The following is a 20,043-nucleotide window of genomic DNA, read 5'->3' on the forward strand; positions in this document are numbered from 1 at the left end:
ATAAAAGTACTGATCTTCGGACCTAAGTCCAAATAGCTTGTATGCAGATTTCTTGACTTAGGAATCTTACATAAAAGCTGTGGCTAATTGCAATCCACATTTGGAAATAGATACTAGTCTAAAAACCCCAAGAACTATACAAATCTGATTTTTAGTAATTTTGCACCCTCAATCGTTCAACCATCTCTTGAAAAACTCTAGCCGTATTTCCCACATGTGCTTTATTACTTTAGCTTATTCTCTTCCTGTATATCTAATTTCCTGCCATCTCTTGTTGCCTTCTTTATTCTGTTTTCTGTCCTGTGACTTTTATTGGCAGGCTGTGAAAAGCCAGCAAAGTTCTTCAGCTAGTGTTGAAATACAAAATTGGAAGCATTAGGTAGAAGGCAAAACAGTGCAGCTCACTGTTGACATCACTGCACCACTTTTCATTAGTGGAGGAGCTAAGATGGACAGGAGGTTTCTCTCTGTGTTCATTATATTTGTTCAACTTAATAAGAATTTAATAATGTTGTTTTATTATTACTCAGTTGAGTTTGAAAATAGTGAAGTGTAAGAAGGTATTAATGTTTTTCCAAACAAAAAGCAGATGCATAGACAGCAAGATTACACAAGCTTGATTGACTCTAGAAAACTGATCTGAACGTCTGTGTCTAATTATGTAAAGATAAATTGTATGCATTGAATTTAATGGAAAATGTTAGTAGGTTACATATTTAAAATACATTGCAAATGTACATATTAACTATCTTATTTTTTTAGCCCAAACTTATTGTAACAGCAAGTTTTGGAGTAGAACCGAAAAGGAAAGTGGAATACATATCTCTCCTAGAAGCAGCACTGGCAAGGGTACAGAGCAAACCTGATAAAGTTCTTGTTTACCAGCGACCTAATTTGGTGGGTGTATAGTTGTAGTGCCTTTATGTTAACTTTCACATAACTTTGTGTAGCGCATGTGCCTTTACTTTTTTTGCAAGAAATATTTTACTGTATACAATACAAATATTGTAGTTTGTTTTTCAATTTTAAGGGCAAGCATTATACTCATAAGATTAAAATAGTAAATAGAACTAAGGCAGTAGAGAGATTAGAGAAAATTGAATAATACTATATAAAAATTTCAGTAGTAAATGTTTTTTGAATGAATTCCATTTATTTTATGTGGTTTTCTTTTGACAATTTTCTTATTTTTCAATGGGCAGGGCTATGTTCCTCTTACCAAAGGTCGTGATCTTGACTGGGAAGAAGAGCTTGCAAAAGCACAGTGTTCAAAATGTGTCTCTGTTCCCTCAGACCATCCACTTTATATTCTGTATACATCTGGAACAACAGGTTTGCCCAAGGTAAAGGGCTATCAGTAGTCTAAGTGTCTGTGACCAATTATTTGCAGTTCCTCTTGAATAAATGTTTAATTGAAAAGGTTGAAAGTGTTTGCCAGAGCGCAGTGCTATAAATGATAAGCATTGCTACAAATGGTTTAATCTCATTTATTCACATTTCACTATTTTAAAGGCAGTGTCTAGGAATAAATCATGTTTTTTAATTTAAATAGTAGTAATATAAAGATAAGATGCATTTTCTTCAAATGTTTGTACAATATAAACTTTTGAGGATAGCAAAATGTCTTTTATTTGGTACTATCTTCTGCGTTTTAACTTTCTTAGATAAGCATAGTATAGTCACTTAATGACAAGACCAGTTAATATATCACTTGGGTGATATTGCTGACTAATCTTGTTCATTATTTACATATTAACTAATTTTCTTGTAGATAAGACAAGCTGAATGACAATACAGATTAAATGAAATAAAGCATGTTCTGAATGCTTGTGCTACTGCACAATTCTGAGTACATAATACCCTGAAAATAGAAGTTTAGATTAAGTGAAAATTAACAAAGGGTATTCTTCAAAAATGTTTGCTTTTGAATGAAAATTAGTTTTATGAGGTATTTTTAAGGGATTGTATTTTTAAAGTGAACTCTCTGAGTGTTTTCTTGGTACTTACAATGCTCTTTTACAATGTGGAAGCTGAACATAATTTCTGGCAATAGTCTTACCACCACTAATTTGGACAGTATCACACACTCTGGAGAGAACAATTTTACTGCTAAAAATTATTTAATGGTGTTACCTATAAAGTTCAGAATCTCTTAGAATGTAAGGGAAAACAAACATCAGTTTTGCTGAGAAAAATGTCTTCTGCTTTTACCTTCGATGTGGGACCTTGAAAGCAACATATATATCCTAAATCATACAGTTACATTGTCAATATCCCAAGATAAGATCCTTTGTTACAAGATATTTTCCTTGACTGAGTATCAGTAGAGTATCTCAGAGTTTTAGAAGTTTACTTCACTGTGTCCTCCCTACAGAGAAAAATACAGATACTTTGAATCAATCACCCTTACAAGAGAGAGATTTTCAACAAGTTACTCTCAGTAAATAAAATAACTTTTTTATTTATTTAAGTAACTTAATTTAAATGGTCATGCAGGTCAAACTACTTAGTTATGACCTTCCTAAAATCTTTTCTTCGTCTCAGAGCAGAGGCTAAGTTAGAAGCTGAGTTGAACAAAGGCAATCTGCTGTCTGAAATTGGTGAAAGGTTTGTAAACCCTTCTCTTCCTTAGCAATCTCCATTTTAATGAGTTAATGTATCTCTGCAGTCCCTCATATCTTGGTTGAGTCCTGAAAGTGCCTGTTTCATTCTATTCAGTACATCAAGAGAGTGTACCATGCCCAGCATAGACAGACAGACAGCTGTATTGTACTGTCTATGCATTGCAAGTTTGTTTGGTCCAGTGGATTTAATCTGAATTTTAATTCATGAGACCAGGATATAGTTTACTTTATCCTTTCTTCTAGGAATAATGTGCTAGAAGGTGGTGAAATATATATTGACCATACTAATATTGCAAAATATGTCTAAGGGTTTCCTGTTCTTGATGTTCTAGAGCTGGATTTTGGTTTACCAAAGTTCATGATGCTGTTGATAATCTCTCATTGTAATTTTCAAATCCCTCTTTTAGCTGAAGACTGTGGTAGTATTAATTTAGCATTCATATATTCATCTTCAGGCTAGATAGTAAACTTTCAAGAATATACATTGGTTTAAGACAATTTTCTGACATCTTAAAAAAGAGTCAGGGCAAGAAAGGGACATTTCAGTGAGTAATTCATCCCAGTTTTTTCAGGGATCAACTACTTTGCAGGTGCAAAGATGATACAGATAGAGTAGGCAATGAGTTTAAAGTATGCCTAGCATTCAGATGGTACAGTTAAAGCGAGGTAAATACTTCATCTCTTATTTTTTGTCAGCATATATTGACTGAGTATTTGTATATCCAACTTTTATGAGAGAATTTTAGCTTTGCTAGTTATCTTCTGAATGTTTGTTTTATTGTGTGTTTGGCTTTTGTTTTCCAAACTTACATCTTTAGTGGAAGTCTTTTTCTTAAGTGAGAAATACTTATATTATTGGAGTTGAACAACTTAAATTCCATTGCTGCTAAAACCTTAACATTTAATTGAAGACAGCAATATGATCGTATCCTTCCAGTCTTACTCTTAAACACTTAAAATACTCAAATTTTCTCATTTAGGGTGTTGTGAGACCAACTGGTGGCTATGCAGTTATGCTAAACTGGACCATGTCGGCTGTATATGGCCTCAGACCTGGTGAGGTAATTCTATTTAAATGTCATGTAAACATTTTTGAATGCCTCTTATAACTCCTAAATATAATTTTGTTTATATTTCATTTTAGGTATGGTGGGCGGCTTCTGATTTAGGCTGGGTTGTTGGTCATTCCTACATTTGCTATGGACCTCTCCTTCATGGAAATACTACAGTTTTGTATGAGGTATGATCCAGTCCAAAAAATCCCCCTTGGAAATGGCAGCATCTCCTCCCATTGATGGTCATATGATCCTGTTTATGCCTGTCTGTTCTTCATGCCACAGATACTTAAATTCTGTGTGTATCTTCACTGTTTAGACTTTCCACCTATTACAGTAATTTTTAAGGAAAACTTACTTCACTGTCCTTCAAGCTTGTCCACACTTGTGTGAAGGGTGATGGTTAGCAGTGTAAGAATCTCTGAAACAACAGAACTAGAAATGGCAGGTGGTGAAATGTTACCTGTGTTATCAATTAGACTACCTTTATTTTGGAATTAGGAGAGAGTATTGTGTTTTGCATGTCTTGTGATGAAAAATACTTACTGGATCTTAGTTGAATGCAATTGAGAGCTGTGTGGTTGGAACCAGAACTTCTAAGGAGACTTGTCTCTTTCCTCTCTACCACTCAAGGAAACTGAACGCAAAATTTAGATGATGTTTGGGGCTTAGTCCTTTCCTTCAGGAGATAAAACCTAGTGGCGTGGAGAGAAGACTAGTCAAATTAGAGTGGCCTGTGGCATTCTTACTTTGCTGCTCAAAAAAGTAATCATGCTGCCTTACATCGTTATTTCATCAGAATTTATTGTTGATTTTTCTGAATAAGAAAGAGCAAAAACTTCACCCAGTAGCAGAAATGCACATCTGTAGACTCAAATATTGCATTTGCTTGAGTATTAAATTACAGTAGTCTAATTAATGTTTAAGTGCCTGATAGATGGTAATTAGATTCTTCATTCTAAGGGGATTAACTCAGCACCACCACAATAGTTAAGCAGACGAGGAAAGCAGTGTAAGAAAATTGGCAAGGGCTTGCAGATAATAAAAAGACTTTGGTAGTTTTATAGTGGCTGAGTTTGAACACAGCTGATGTGCTAGGCCACATTTAAATTGTTGCATGAATTGTCAGAAGAGAATCACTGTGATGGAGAGGTTTTGATTCTAATAGGTGTAGAGTAAGCCAAAAGAAGGAACAGGAAGCGAAGTAAGGAGTCCTTCAGCATTTTCTATTGCATAGTCATCTTGCAGTGAACTTGTATCTCTATGTGAATGCATGGGAGTCAACGTGGTTATTGTCATTGTAAAGGTACCTCTGAGTTTAAACTGTTGTAAAACAAAAGGAGTAAAAATCCTTTCAAAAATTTTTAACGGTGAACATAAAGAAAAATTAGAGTTAATACCAGGTTGACCTACATATCTGCTTTGTGATTTTTTTTGCTCTTGGTGAGATCATTATTAAACAGAAATAGTACATTTCCCATTTTTCTTCTCCAAGATGCCACTAATCAAGGCTTCAGACAGTGTTCATGACATAAACGTAATCTTTTTAAGGGTTAATAATGGGAAGAAAAGGAAGGTGTCTGTATACGCAGGAATAAAAGTAATATTTACAAAGAGAACAGTGCATAATTTTTCCTCTGCTCAGAAGACTGTATTAATAGTAAATATTCATAAATTTTTAGTCAAATTTCATAAATGGTTGCCTAATTATATATTTTGGGTTGGGGAATATCAGTGTGCTGTTTAGCCGTGGGGGAAAAACTTCACATTCCTTTTGCTTGTGGACATCTACTATTGAATGTAAACTGTGCTGACTTCATACCCTCACTACTTCAAGCATTTTGTTATTTTTAAATTACTTAGGTGGCAGCTTGTCATTTTAAAAATTACTATGGAAACTATGCTTTAGTTTTCACTTGCTGTTACACTGTTGTCAAGAATGCAAAAATTATGATGAATTCTTTTGAATACAAAAGCAAGTGTATTTTTTGGTTTGGTTTGTTTGTTTTAAATAATCTGTCCTGTGTTGTTTTTCTCCAAAACATTACAAAATTCAGCAACAAATAAGCTACCTGAAGTCTCAAAGCCCACTCTGGGTTGCTCTTGCTAATTTCAAGCTGTAAGCAACAGGGCAGTATAAAGAGAAATTCTAGTTACTCCTTGTGGTCCTGTGATGTCAGGAAAAAGGCAGTATTGTAGTTCCAGTGTTTGGGACTTTGAACTGGAGCTAGAGTAAGGAAGAGGATACACACAGTATCCTCCTTGTCAAGAACCAGGTGTTAAGGACTTAATTTGAGTGGTCTAGGTCAGAGAAGGAGCTCCTGTCCCACACAGAGCTGTAGCAAGACATCTGTGTGCCTGGAGTCTCTCTCAAGGCTCTCTGGAGTCCTGTAGTTGCAAGATTTGCAAGATACCTGAGATCAACAGATTGAAATAACTCTTCTTTCGCATAGTTCTTGGAGACACCTAGCTCTTCTTGCTGCTTTTGTAAGCCAGTAACATCACCTTACAAGCAAATTGCTGTCTCTGAAGTCTGACAGGGATCACTTTGCCATCACCCATACTGATTTTGGAGCCAATTCAGTAGGATATGTGAAGTCTTAAGTGAGCTTTGGCAGCAGGGTCACCATCAGAAGGATGAATGCCTCTGTGAGGATATTCTTTTGAATCCTGGTATGTCAGGATTTTGCGTGCACTATGGCATCAGCAGGTTTTAGTGGCAATGAGTTCCATGTACAATGTTTTTCTATACAGAGAATTTCCTCATAGTTTTGGATTTAGTGACCCCTTTGTTGTTAGGGGTCAGACAGGAAGGGAATTGATGTACTCTTACTCCTGCATTGTTGGACATTTTATTATAGCTCTTCTTCTGTGTCTCTTTACTTAAGTCATCTATCTTGGTGGCTTCTCTCTTTCTCCATACAAGAATTTTCCTATCCCCTTGATAATTCTTGGTGTCTGTGAATCTTTTTTGATAATCATGTGTGAAATCATAAATCATCAGCACATTTTTGCCTCGGGATGTCTGCTCAGCTGTTGGTCTCATAAATTAAATGCTAAATTTAAGTGCTTCCAGAAGTATGTTCCTGTCTGTTTGTCTCAGAGTTTCTTGGTAGATGTTTTCTGTGTGAATCTTCCCAGCTCATACAAGACGGGTCTGTGTTACCTTGGTTTTTAAAAACCGGGGTAACAGGTCTGTTCTTACTTTTCTCTTTTAAATTAGGTGAGACAGATCACTCTCTTTCCAACTACTTGTTCCCATTTACTGTGCTCTCATTTCCTATCAACCATTGATATTATTGCCAGTAGCTTTTAAAAATCAATTTTCATCTCCAGTATTGATGTGAATACTGAATAGCAACAGGTCTCAAACTGATCTCTTCAGAAATCCGGTGGAAGTATCTCCTTTGCTTAGTCCCCCAATTGACTCATCAATCTGTCAAGATACTCTGATTTCATTATCCTGTGGTTTTACTGTTTAAATTGCTAACTTTTAAAATAAAAATTGCATGTGGGTAATAAGCCTTCATGGAATATGGTACTTCTTAAAAGTGCTTCTGAACATTTTGTATAATAGATGACTACTCTCTGTAGCAATTTTATTTGTAGGTTTTGGGCTCTGAAATTAATTTGCACTGTCTCCGATATGGTTTGCTTATGTGTTTACAATCTGATTATTAGGAAAATTAATTAAGGTGCAAACAAGATCATATGCCAAAGTCAATAGTATGGATTTTATTTATCAGTAAATGTGAGGTTAGAGAGAGATAGAAAGAAATATCAAAAGAGAAGGGAGGAAAGAAGGAGAGACAGATTAAGGGGAAAGTTAGTTGCACCCTTGTGGATCTAGTGGCATCCTGTGGTCCTCTTCTTCTGGTGTTCTCTGTGGTGGAGGTCCCATGAAACACAGGATTCAGTGGGTATTAATGTACATTCAGGCATACATGGGAATGCCCAAGTACCTCCCTATGAGGGAGTTTTACACTGTCTTATGCAGCAGAATCTGAATCTGTTGCAAAACTTTGAATCACTTGTAGTCCTCTGGTAGAAGGCCTGGGACCTCCAAAGGTCCCCAAACTCATTCGAGTCTGGGGACCTTTGGAGGTCTTTGATGGTTTATGACCCCTTCTAAGATGAGAGAGACACCTCTCCCATGAATGGCTCATGGCGGTGGATGTTCACTCCCTCTGTCTAAAGAGGACCAGAGGTTTTACCATCGCACTCCCAAAAAACCTCACCTCCTCCCTCTTGGATGCATCCTTCTTCCCAGCCCTGTTTCCTTCTCCTAGACCTGAGGTAAACTGGACAGTATGCCACCTTTATTTTATCTCAGGTTCCCTGTCAGGGGCTTAACTCACTGTCTGAATTCCCATTGGGAGGCATGTTTGGAGGGATGGATTTGGTGATCGCAGATGGACTTCTTTGCACACTTTGCTATAGTGGGCAAAGTCCTTCAGTTGTCTTAAATATGTTTAAGCCATTAACCATTTCAGTCTGACACATTATGTCCATTTTGTTTATGTGTTTGCAAAACTCTGAACAGCGTCCAAGACACTTGGAAGTTTTTTCTGCAGAATCAGTAGGAATATTTTATGCCTGTGCCAGATTTTTTTTTTACCTAAATGAATATCTTATGCTCTGGATTGTATTCCCTATCAACTGTCAGGTGAATTTTCTCCTCTTTCTACTGTTGTGTTTTATTTGGTTTTCTCCTATATCTGAGACTGGTAACTCCAAACCGAAACTGCTTTAGCTTACCTGCGAAAAAAATATCCACCTGTTGGATATTTATGGAGTCCTGCATGTTTACCCAAGCACTCCTGAAGGTTTAACCATTTGTGTGGAAGATACTGTCAGGCTCAGGCTTTGCTGGAAGTTTGAGGCACAGGCATGTCTGTGACATAGCTCAGGCAGAGATCAGGTGTGAAGTAGGGATCTGGGAGGGAGTAGTAGTGGGTGTGTTCAGGGCCAGACATAGCCCTTTTATGGGCTCTGGATATTTACATTGCTATTTACATTTGGTTAAAGTAGCAGCCTACTTCATTAACCAATTTCAACTTGCTCCACAGCTAGGTGTTTTGGTGTCCAGATGACTGATACTGGTTCAAGTGCATAATTACTTAATGAGAGGTTTCTGGCAATTTGGCATTTTTCAGAATCGAGGCCATTTGTTTTAGCATTAATGATGTGGGCTTGAACTCTTAACCAGGTGCCTACAGATCTGCAGGTATAATCAACATTACAGGGAGAGAGGTCAACTTGAACAAACAGGTTCATGAACAAATACTGGTGAACACATGAAAGTTGTGATGAAAAAGTCTGCTAGGGTGATGCTTCAAGACAGGTCTAGTGAAAGATTTTTCTTTGGGTACTGTGTATTATCTAACAGTAAAAAGGATGTAAACTCACTTTTTCAGCAACTATCATTTTGCATTTCTTTTGGTAATTAAGGATAGGCTAATTGCAAAAAGAGGAGTTTTGGTGTTGATTATATTACTCTCTGCTACTTGGGCTGGGAACTGTTATTTTTCATTTATTTTCTCTCCATTTTTTTCTCACTGCCTGCTTAATCCTTTTAAAAATGGCTTTTCAATTGTGCATTCTATTTGTCTTTTTTAAAAAAATCTTTTATGGTGCTCCTCTTTTTGAGGATGCCTCTCACCAGGAGCAGTATCACACCACAGGACGGCAAAACCACTGGTACACATCCAGCCTTGGCTGTCCTGTGCTCTTTGAATCTGGCTAATGGCTCACCAGTGCTCTTGTCAGTGTTCAGGCTCAGCTGGATGCAGTAGGAAAAGTCTATAAGTTTCGTCTTGCGTGCTTTGTTCAAAGTTCATCTTCTAAGTGTGGCCTTTCCAGTGAAAGGTTATGGTGGTACCTGTGGAGGTAAAACTCATTCTACGTTAACATCATCTTTTAATTTTGGAACATGTATGGGGCAGTTCATGCAATGTGGTAATTACCACATACAGTAAGATTGTGATTATATGATTCTGTGCTAACTGCTTTTCATATTTTCAACACCACAGAAAAGTATTCTTGATTATTTTTTTATTAGGATTACTTACCATTGAAATTGTCATAAATGATTACTTTTGTTTACAGTCTTTTGACTATGCCTCTTAGCTCAAGAGAAACCCAACCCCAACCAGACCACAGTCTGGTAGCACACTTGAAACAGAATAGGGGCCCTTCAGGATTTCTCCAGGCTTCATGTGGGGTAGCATGAAGGTTCCAAAAAGCCAGTTGTAAGCAGCTAAGTGGAAATTTACCAGATTTGAGAAAAATTTCTAGGTAAGAAAAAGCTATCTGTACATGGGAATATATAGCTGCAGTGCCACTGTGTCCAGAGACTCTGTTCAGAGGGAGTGTGGGTATTTCTTGAACTGCATCTCAGGGTTGGCATAGACATGACTCTCTCTGCTGCCACAAAGCAGCTTATCTTTGTGTCTGTCTTTTTATTTGCATATCCATTTGTCCTAGTTTTAAAGTAGAAATCAGTATGTGCTGTGTTTTACTTGAGGGACATTTCCCAAAGCTCATGAATTTATTTCTACAAGTGATACACTCACAGTATTATTATTTTTAACAAAGCCTCCTCTGAAGTCTTACTTGAAATTACTTTTGTTGCTGTGGCTACCACTACTGTTACGTGTTCAAGCCTTGAACTGTCAAGGAATTATGAGGTATTTTTATCCTGTGACCATTTTAAATTATTCTCTCCATAGGGGAAGCCTGTGGGAACGCCAGATGCTGGTGCCTATTTCCGTGTGCTAGCAGAGCATGAAGTAGCTGCCTTCTTTACTTCACCAACTGCAATTAGAGCAATCCGTCAGCAGGACCCTGAGGCAGCCTTGGGAAAGCAGTACTCGCTGAAAAGGTGAAGTAAGGATAGAGGGGAAGCAGTTTTTTCAGAAAACAGGCTGCATGAACTGAAAATAAGCGTAACTGGGGTATAGTATTATATAGTTAAAATGTGGTATTAGCATTATATTTATGAAATGCTTCCCACAGTAACTTGGATCTGTGAGTGTTTAGTAGTTCTACAGACCAAGTTTCTGTATCTTATGGTAAACATTCTAAAAATGAAAAATATGAGGGTTTGGACCAAATCTAATCTTGAAGTTGAATTATTTGCTCAGCATCAAACAGGGACTGTGTCAGACTATATAGGCAGTACTCAGTCCCAAGAACATCTATTATCACCCTTGTTCAAAGAGGAGGGGAAGATGCAAAGCCATGTAGCTTCATTAGACCTCCACATTCTTAATTGCTCAGGAAAGTTTATTATTAGTAAACTGGATTTATTCCTGAGGTATTCGTTACAAGCTTATCACAAGCTTCCATCTGTTTTGACTGCTATCATCAATCCTTACTCCTCCTTGAAGTAAGAAACAAGCTTATTTAAGACACTAATGTGCTATTGTCCTGTGATGTTTTTTGATAAGAATGTGATTCAGGTGCTAGAAAATTTAATTGCTGTTCCTTATAATTTCTTAGACAATTACTTTGTCTTTAGAGTATTCATTTAATGGGAAATCTGCTAACCTGCTTTATAAGTTGTCACATTCTCTGTCAAATGAGAATTCTAGATAAGTCTTCTTGCAGTGTCAGTTGCCACAGATGTAAAGAGGTATTTCATCATTCCTATTCAGTCATATCAAATGAGCTTCTTCACTTGTCTGCAGCTTTACTTGTCTCATAATTCACTCAGCTTTGGACCATGTCATCCACTGGGATGTGAAGTCTCTTTACTAAACCCTCTAATGCTGCATTTAATATCTAGTAGGTACAACTATTAAGAAAGACTGTCAGGTAATTAAAATTTTCATTCTAGGAAAATACTTGGGTTTCAGTGTTACTTGGATAGACTTTTGTATTCAAGGTGAAGTGAATTCTGTCTGATGCAGTTTGAAAGCAGTCCTACTTTTAGTTCATTTACTTGATCTGTGATGCTTTCTTCTTTGTTACATAGTGAAGAATCTTTGAAATGTCTTTCTGCTACATGCACTAAAATGGAACCTTACTTTAGAGACTGCATCCAGGAATACAGTCCCAAAGAGTTTTCCACCATGGCACTTTTTTAAATGAAAAGTTCTGTTAAATAAATGGTAAAGGTCAATGTCACTTAAAAAAAATCATATTAAAAAAGACAGTTAATGATAAAGAGAAGAGGTGGTAGGCAATCAAAAAGGTTACGTAAATCAAATACTTCCATACAAAAGGAAGTATTTGATTTACGTAAGTAAATTGAGTTATAAACCAACTTGTGTTCTTTTGAAATGATGTAGGTAAATAAGTTTTCTGTAAGAACTTATGTTTGTGGCATCACTGGCTGTGTCTGGTTCTGTCCCGCACCGGGCGGGGGCTGACCTCCGGCTAGCTCAAGTCAACCCAGCCACAGAAGTTCCCAGTTCGTTTCGGCTTCCCGGCTTAGCAGCTGGACCCGATAGTGTTGTGACAGCCAACAGCAGCAGAAGAGAAAAGGCTGGCTCTCAGCTTAGCAGGTTAAAAGATGTTTATTAGCTCAAGGGTTGAGGAGCAGAGAGGCTCAGAGCTCTGAGCTGAGAGGCTGAGATGCTGAGAGAGTTTTTTCCTCCCTCCTACCCCCTATAAGCGGGGGAGGGGTTCCAGGGAGGACACAACAAAATAACAAAACAGGGAATTCAGGGGTAACAAGGTGTGCCCACCCCCAAGCCTTGGACCACTAAATCCAAAGCTAAAGGAATTCCCCCCAGGGGGCCTAATACCTGAAGCCCTCTCCCTGAGATTTCACAACTTGGGAGGGCCCCTCAAAGTGATAGACAAGCTGCCCCAGAGAGGGGGGTTGGGGCAGAGGGGGATGTTACAAGTCAGGTGAGGAGTGGGAGGACTGACGCAAAACACCTTGTTATACAGACAACACAAAAGGGATACAGAATTGGGGATACAGTGAAACGAACCATAACATAAACTTCTTATAAAAACCTAATAAAACAGTTCTGCACCACCACAACTGGCCTCTGCACAAAATTACATAAGAAGTTTCCAATGGTTCTAATGTGTATGCTTTAAATTCCTTTTGTCTATTGGAGCCAAATCCTGAAATTTCTGTGCTTTTGACTCAAAATGTCACCTATGTCTTAAAACACAGCTCATGCTTAACAGTAAAACAGATGTTTAGTTTTTAATACTGTAGGTCAAAAGCCTTGTTCAACCGTGTATTTATAGAGATCTAAAGACATAGCTTTTGATAACATCTGGTGCTGCTGAGCATTACTGCCTCTTATGTTCAAAAACAAGTAACATCCAAATTCCATGAGCTTGGACTACCTAAATGTATTCTGTTCTTTGAATCCTTTCTTCTCTTCAGAAGGTAGCTCCATAATACTAAGCCATTAACTCTTTTCCATATTTTGGAATCACACCTCATCCTATAATTGACATAATTGTGAGCTGGATGTTCTAATTTCCAAGTTATTGACACGTGATGGTTTTTGCGTGAAATGGGGCAACTACTCAGCAGTTTGATTAACATACAAGTAATAGTTTGCCTTTTATATCCCCATAGTCTACTTTGCTTGCTTGACTTTTGGTCAGTTGAGATTGTTTGCAATTTTATATCAAGAGCATTTAGAGATTCTAGGTTGTTCATCGGATACTGAATGGGACTTAAGAAAGAAGTATGAGGCTGCATGAGAACTGTGCAGAAATAATGAATATAAAGTAGGTAAGAAACTTCCATTATCTTTCTTGTAGTGCAGAAACAGAGTATGTGAAATTAAAGTAGCAAATTCAAAAACCATTAGAGGAAATATTTTCTCCATAGATTTGACATTTCATACATGCTGCTAAGAGGATATGTGATTACGTACTCAGAAGTACGTAATGAAGTTCTGCCTGTTGCCACCCTATACTCTGTCCTGTTGTTGATTATACATTGCCCTTCCTGGTGGGATCCTGAACTGTACTCAGGGAAGAGCCTTTGTGGACCTGAGCTGCAGTTGTTTTCTGTGTCTCTCATGACTCTGTCACAGACAACCTTCAATGCTTGGATTCTCATATTCAAGGTAAAATCTTGTTCAGGAAGGGAATATGAACAAACACATCAATGGAGAGAAAAATCAAAAGATATGAAATATATTTTTTAAAATTTTACTAGTTTAAATAAATGATAAAACATATATTTGTGGTGTGTATGTATGTAGTCTCCAAGTGCATTAAAAATTAGTACAAAATCTTTATTTCCAATTAATTTAAGAGGGTGCAAATGAACCTTCATTGGTGTATTTTTAAGAAAAAGTCTTATTAATATCATGCAGACAGAGTTTTTTCTTTGCCAGGAACACCCCTGCCCCTGCCTTTCAAACTGTTGTGTGGCATTCCAGAATTTAAAACAAAAATCTTTCCACAATCTTTTAATTTGGAAAAGTGAAGCTCAGATTATTACCCCATATGAACATTTAAGCTATTGGGAAATAGTTTGGAAACGTGGTTTCTTCTGTGCTTGGAGTGACACCAAACGCATGTGCCGTGTTTTGAACAATATTTATTGCTTCAGGACCATTAAGAACATTGATCTGTCCCCTATATGTCAGGTGATACTTGAAAGTCCATTCTGCTGGACTCCTGTATAGGGTCTAAAGCTTGATTGTGCTGATTTTCATGTTAGGAATGCAGGTTCTCAGAACAGCTGGAGGACATTTATTTAACAGAGAGGCTTTAAGGACCTTTCTTCTCAATTAACTACACTGCAGGGATAGATGATTACAGTAACAGGTGGAATGACATGCTTTGAAGTTTTAAGTGGACTTCTAAAAAAATTGTTCAGTGGAACATTTCATAGCCATTTTCATCTCTTGTTTTCCTATACTGTCTGAGAAATAATTCCATAGTTCATATGCTTAGACTTGTGGCACTATTCTCTGATACTCTTTTTGGTGATTTTGTGCTGTAAGTTTGCTGAAGTGCTAATTTTTCTTCTTCTCACAACATAAAGTTGATCTTGAGGCTGCAGATTATTAAATCTGATTATTAAGGTTGACAATTCAAGACAGGAATTTGAGCTTTTGGCTCAGGAGATAAGAAGATATCAACTTTTCCCTTGTCTTATATGTTCTTGGTGTTTGTCTAATGTGCATTCTGGATTTCATTTCCATGGAAAGATGATACTCATAGTCTTTCTAAATGGCATCCCTCTGAAGTGAAATTTGTGTCATCCCTACCTTATCTAAGAGTTCTCTCATTTTGTGGCCACAAGTCTACTGTGGCGACTATTTTTACAAAACCAGTGCAGTTTGTGTCCACTTTTGAAGGACACAAACGAAGCCCTGTGTTCAGCAGTTGTCTTCATGCAAAATGCACTTGAAGTGAAACAAAATGTCAATGACATGCATCTGGCTGTGAGAGATTGTACTGCAATGCTAACGAAGATATCTACCCAGTTACTTACCGTGTACAGTGCATTAAATTATTTTTTCTTCAACTGACGGTTGCTTGCCTCTGGTCTCCCAAGGTCTTTGCATTTAGCAAATAAAGTTTCTTTTACATGATGAAATATTAAGTAGCTTAAATTAATACTTCAAATATTCTAATTGTTATTTAGTAGGAAAGAGAATACAAAAAGAAAAAATCCTCCTTGTCTTTTCCCTTGGTCTGGAACAGTGGCTAGAGACGTTTATTGTATTCATTTTCTTGTTTTCCTTTCCACATACAGATCAAGATACAGACTTTATTTTTATTTAAAGGTTCAGAATGATGTTTGTAGCTGGTGAGCACTGTGATGTGGACACGCTAGAATGGTCAAAAAGAGTCTTCAAGGTACCTGTCTTGGACCACTGGTGGCAAACTGGTGAGTGGTTTAGAATACCTTTTTTAAAATACAGTGAGTATTTTCTGACTTGATTCCTGAGTCTGAAGGTAAAATTGTTTTCTCTTTCCATGAACATTTAAATAAATATTAAAAAAAAAAAAAAATTCAAGCCAGAAGAATGTTTTTTGGAAATGGTCTGAAAAGTGACTTCAGGGTATTTTTAGAACAAGATACTTGTAAAAGCTATATAACAAAAGAAGGTTATTTTCTGGTATCCATGTTTAAAAAAAGTTTATATCAGTATTTTTTCAAGCGTGTTTTTATGTTGTTTACATTTGTGACTGCTGTGTGACAGAATGTTTGCTATTTGAGGCTTAAACCTAAGTTTTTTGCATATATAATTTGTGTAATTAAAAACAAACATTCTGCTGTATAGAGTAGACTCGTTGTCTTTAATACTGTTCTCTATGGATGTCATCCAAATTCTAGTGATTATTTTAGGGTGTTTGCCATTTGTTTCACTGCAGTGAAGGAATCAGAGTACCAATCTATATGTAACCTTGCAAAAATCCTAGTTGAATCCTGGATTAAGACTTGATCAAATGTATCTCCTTTTAACTGTTGATTCATATATCTTTAAATTTCACTGTTAGACGATTGAATTTGGATTTTGCTTCTTATACACATTATTTCTGATTAATCAATGAAAAAGTATTACAAGTGCTCTCTCCTTCCTTCCCTTCTTTGCTCCCTTCCAAGAAATACCTCTTGTGTTTTCTGTTTATCATTGATTTGAGATGTGTGGTGTCTTTCTCTATAAAGAAAAACCTTCTGATGTTCTCCTATGATAATTCAAGTAGAAGCTGTAGAAGATTAGAGTGGTAGGGAGAAACTGTTTAATTCATCTATATGTTATGCAATTAAATCAGTTGAGGAGGCTTATAATGGATTGTTTTTATTTAACAACACAAACCACAATCTTGGATAAATACTGAAAAAGTCCTGGAAGATAGTAGTATAATTTTTTATTTCATCTGGATTTAATATGATTAATACAAGGCAAAAGACCTCTATTTTGTTCAGTTATCTGTGATATTAATGTCTGTAGGCAAGCCTGGACAATGCAAAATGAGAAATTAACTGAAAAAGGCTAAAAGATCAAATAATGCCTTTGATGAATTGCTGAACTTTCAGTAATCAAGGTAACTGTATGTAATTTTGCACATGTTTTTATCTGTCTGTGCAGATATACAGCTATATATTACATATAAAATTGCCATAGCTTTTGCGTATATTTAGTGCAAAAGTTTCATGTTACAGTGTTCTTTCAGATGTATCTCAAGTATATAAATATCAATGAGAGATTTTAAGCATATGGATGTAATGTAACTTGCACTGTGTAGAGTTAAGACTGTATTTTAGACATTTTTCAAACACCAAGACTCAGCTCAGAGTATAGTGTGTTTCTTAAATTGTAAATTCCTGGCATGGTTTTAAATTAAATTGTATCATGACTTAATGAACAAAGGCCATTTCAAATACTTTGTTTGAGAGCATTTAACAATTTGATTAGAATGAAGACCCAAGTGATTTGTGTGGAAATGTGAGCTGTTGAATGAAAGCAAGACCTTCAGCGTGAATGAAAAAATTTACTAAGTCAGTTCCTATCAGAGAACTGAATTTCAAGGGATAAGGAAGTAAGAATCACAGAGTCATTGGGTGAGGTAAGGACCTCCTGAGCTCGTTTAGTTCAGTCCCTCTTCTCAAGCAGGGTCAGAGAGAGTGTTGCCCAGGATCCTGTTCAGTTTTGAGTATCTCCATGGATGGGGATTCTCTGGCCAGCCAGTGCTAGTGTTTGACTGCCCTCACAGTAAACATATATGTTTTGGTCTCAGATGGAATATCCTGTTTTTAGTTTGTGCCTGTTGGCCCTTGTACTGTCAGTGGGCACCACTGAGAAGTCTGGCTAGCGCTTCTTCAATCTGTGTAAATACTGGATACCTCCCAGGAAGGCCCAAGATGGATGTGCTGCTGGTGACGGCTGGGCCAATTAGGAATGGTGGTAACATGGTAATATGTGATAACATATTCAAAAATGAAAAAAAAAAAAAAAGTTACTGCATAACTTTAATTGTGGCCAGAGAAGAGTGGTGTGAGACCATGTGAGAGAAACAACTCTTCAGACCCCAAGGTCAGTGGAGAAGGAGGGGGTGGAGGTGCTCCAGGTGCTGGAGCTGAGATTCCCCTGCAGCCCGTGGTGCAGACTATGGTGAGGCAGCTGTGCCCCTGCAGCCAATGGAGGTCCATGGGGATTCAGAGATCCACCTGCAGCCCATGAAGGAGACCCATGTCATAGCAAGTGGATGCCTGAGAAGAAGTTTTGACCCTGTGGGAGGCCCATGCTGGATCAGGCTCCTGGCAAGGTCATGTAGATCCATGGAGAGAGGAGCCAATGCTGGAATAGGTTTCCTGGTAGCACTTGCTACTTGGACCCTTTCCAGTAGCTCCTTGTCTTTCTTGAACTGTGGAGAGTTAAACACAAGAATCCAGATGTGGCCTCACTAGGGCTGAGCAGAGGGGCATGATCACCTCACTCAGCCTTCTGGACACATTCTTCCCTATGCATCCCAGGGTGCCAGTGGCCCTCCTGGCCATAAGGGCACTGCGGGCTCATGGTCACCTTGTCATCCACCAAGACTCCTGGGTCCTGGAGCATAGCCGCCATTGCCACAGGTGGAAGTCTTCTCTTCTGCTCTTCACTCACCTCTTTAGCAGAACACAAAATGTATCCCATTAACTGTGGAAAAACAAGCAGTTCTCTCACTTTCATCCTTGTCTGTCACTTGTCAAAATGTTGAAAGTGGATTTCTGTGCTGGAAAAGCCATTTCAACCAAACAGTATTGATCTCAGTACATGAGGTTAAAGGTATATGTACTGAATGTAAAATATTTTACAGACTAGATAAGTGGCAGTTTACTTCATTAGAAATATGCAAGTTTAGTGACTCTTGACAGAATAAGGACACACAGATTCAGAAATAAAATTTTTCTGAACTATCTCCAAAATAAAAAAGCACGTTAAAAACACAGTAAAAAACCCTAGTCACGTCTTTCAGGGGGAAGTTGAGACTATTAGCTGTGCTACATAGAGATAGTAAGTTTTTAAAATGCATCTTTTTTATAACAGAATAATTTTTTTATCCATTTAATTTCAGCTGAAGTTATAAATTGCTGTTTTGTTATACCTCCGATTGAAAGTTTCTGATTTACTTCTACATATGAAAATGCTTTTGACCTTTGCTAGTCTGACAAATTGGTACTTATTCCCTAAGCTGGTATTACCTGTATTCTTCCCAAACAAGAGCATTGCAAAACTCTGAGAAATTCTGGCATCTTAATTTTGCCTGAAAACTATAGGCAGTTACTTAGGCAGTTACCTTGGCTCTTTCAGCTGAGGCTAAAGCAGAAGATGGAGGAAGAGAAGTATCTGGCTAAATAATGTTTCTTGCACAATGGAGTAATTTCTATTTCTTTGTTAATGACTGAGGAAGGTAAGGAAAAGTTGAGTTTTGTAGAGATGAGAAGTGACTGAGTCATAATTTGGAAATGGAAATGAGTATGAGTTATGGGAAACAGAAGACTGACAAAAGTTTTATAAAATAGGAATGTTAACCACTTCCATCTTCAGGTTTAGTAAGATGTCTTTGAAACTCTTGGCTCCTTTGCCATATATGTAACTAGAAATAAAGTAGTATGAACAAAGAAATGTGAATCTCTTTTAATTTCTTCTTGGAAGTTGTATGTAGTGTATTTGAAATCACTGTGAATTGAAATGGTACTTTGAAACAGAAGAAAGCTTCCATTAAGGGACTTCAAAGCAGCTACACCTGGAAAAGCTGATTGCTTAAAACTGCTTTGTATCAGTACACCTTTATCAATAACACTCATTTTAAATGTTAATGCTTGTGTTACAAGTATAGTAAGCATATCTTACAAACTGTGAAATATAAGTCACAGGATCAATGAGTGGCAAGGAGGATTTCAGGCAGTAAGGACTGGGAAGAACTTGCTGTTTTCTTTGGAGATATGGCAGTGGATGAAAGGATGTTATTCTCTGGTCCTCTGATCCTATGCTTAGCTGTACCTGGAGAGAGGAGAGTTTTGTTTGGGTTTGTGCAGGTCTTAAGTTTTTGCTTATTTATACAATTGACACTTAGCACTTCAATAGCAATTTTCATATTCAAAATTGTTGTGCAAACACAAGCAATTAATACTTTCGACACCCCTGTGAAATAAGTAGTTATCCCTGTCCTGCAGACATTAAATAGAGAAAGACAAGTATCCTGCCCCAAACTATCCAGTAAGCCTTAAATTCAGTGTCAGAAAACAGATTTTTTTTCTGAGAGATAATTTTATGGTCTTATTTACATATGCTTTGCGATATCTTTTTCTGAATGGGAACTGGAGTGCACATTTTGGACCTTGTTTTCTCTCTCTCTCTCTCTCTCTCTGTCATTATATTTTAAGGCAGTGATACATTTGCTCTGTTTTAGTATTCCAGGTAATTAAA

General features: G+C 37.2%; 1 protein-coding gene across 6 annotated transcripts in view; it reads left to right on the forward strand.

Moving 5' to 3' along the window:
* The window catches only part of ACSS3 (acyl-CoA synthetase short chain family member 3), a 93,148-nt gene that overhangs the window by 16,548 nt on the left and 56,557 nt on the right, over positions 1–20,043 (forward strand). For 4 of the 6 annotated variants that reach the window (XM_040062885.2, XM_040062887.2, XM_040062888.2 and 1 more), the window contains 6 exons: positions 763–897; positions 1,203–1,343; positions 3,605–3,685; positions 3,769–3,864; positions 10,411–10,562; positions 15,409–15,512. In XM_040062885.2, the coding sequence (XP_039918819.1) occupies positions 763–897; positions 1,203–1,343; positions 3,605–3,685; positions 3,769–3,864; positions 10,411–10,562; positions 15,409–15,512 (709 nt within the window). The remainder of the gene's footprint in view (positions 1–762; positions 898–1,202; positions 1,344–3,604; positions 3,686–3,768; positions 3,865–10,410; positions 10,563–15,408; positions 15,513–20,043) is intronic. The other 2 variants (XM_040062886.2, XM_040062891.2) reach the window with 1 other exon arrangement.

This window comes from Hirundo rustica, chromosome 4 (genome assembly GCF_015227805.2).
Source record: "Hirundo rustica isolate bHirRus1 chromosome 4, bHirRus1.pri.v3, whole genome shotgun sequence".
Classification (NCBI taxonomy): Eukaryota; Metazoa; Chordata; class Aves; order Passeriformes; family Hirundinidae; genus Hirundo; species Hirundo rustica.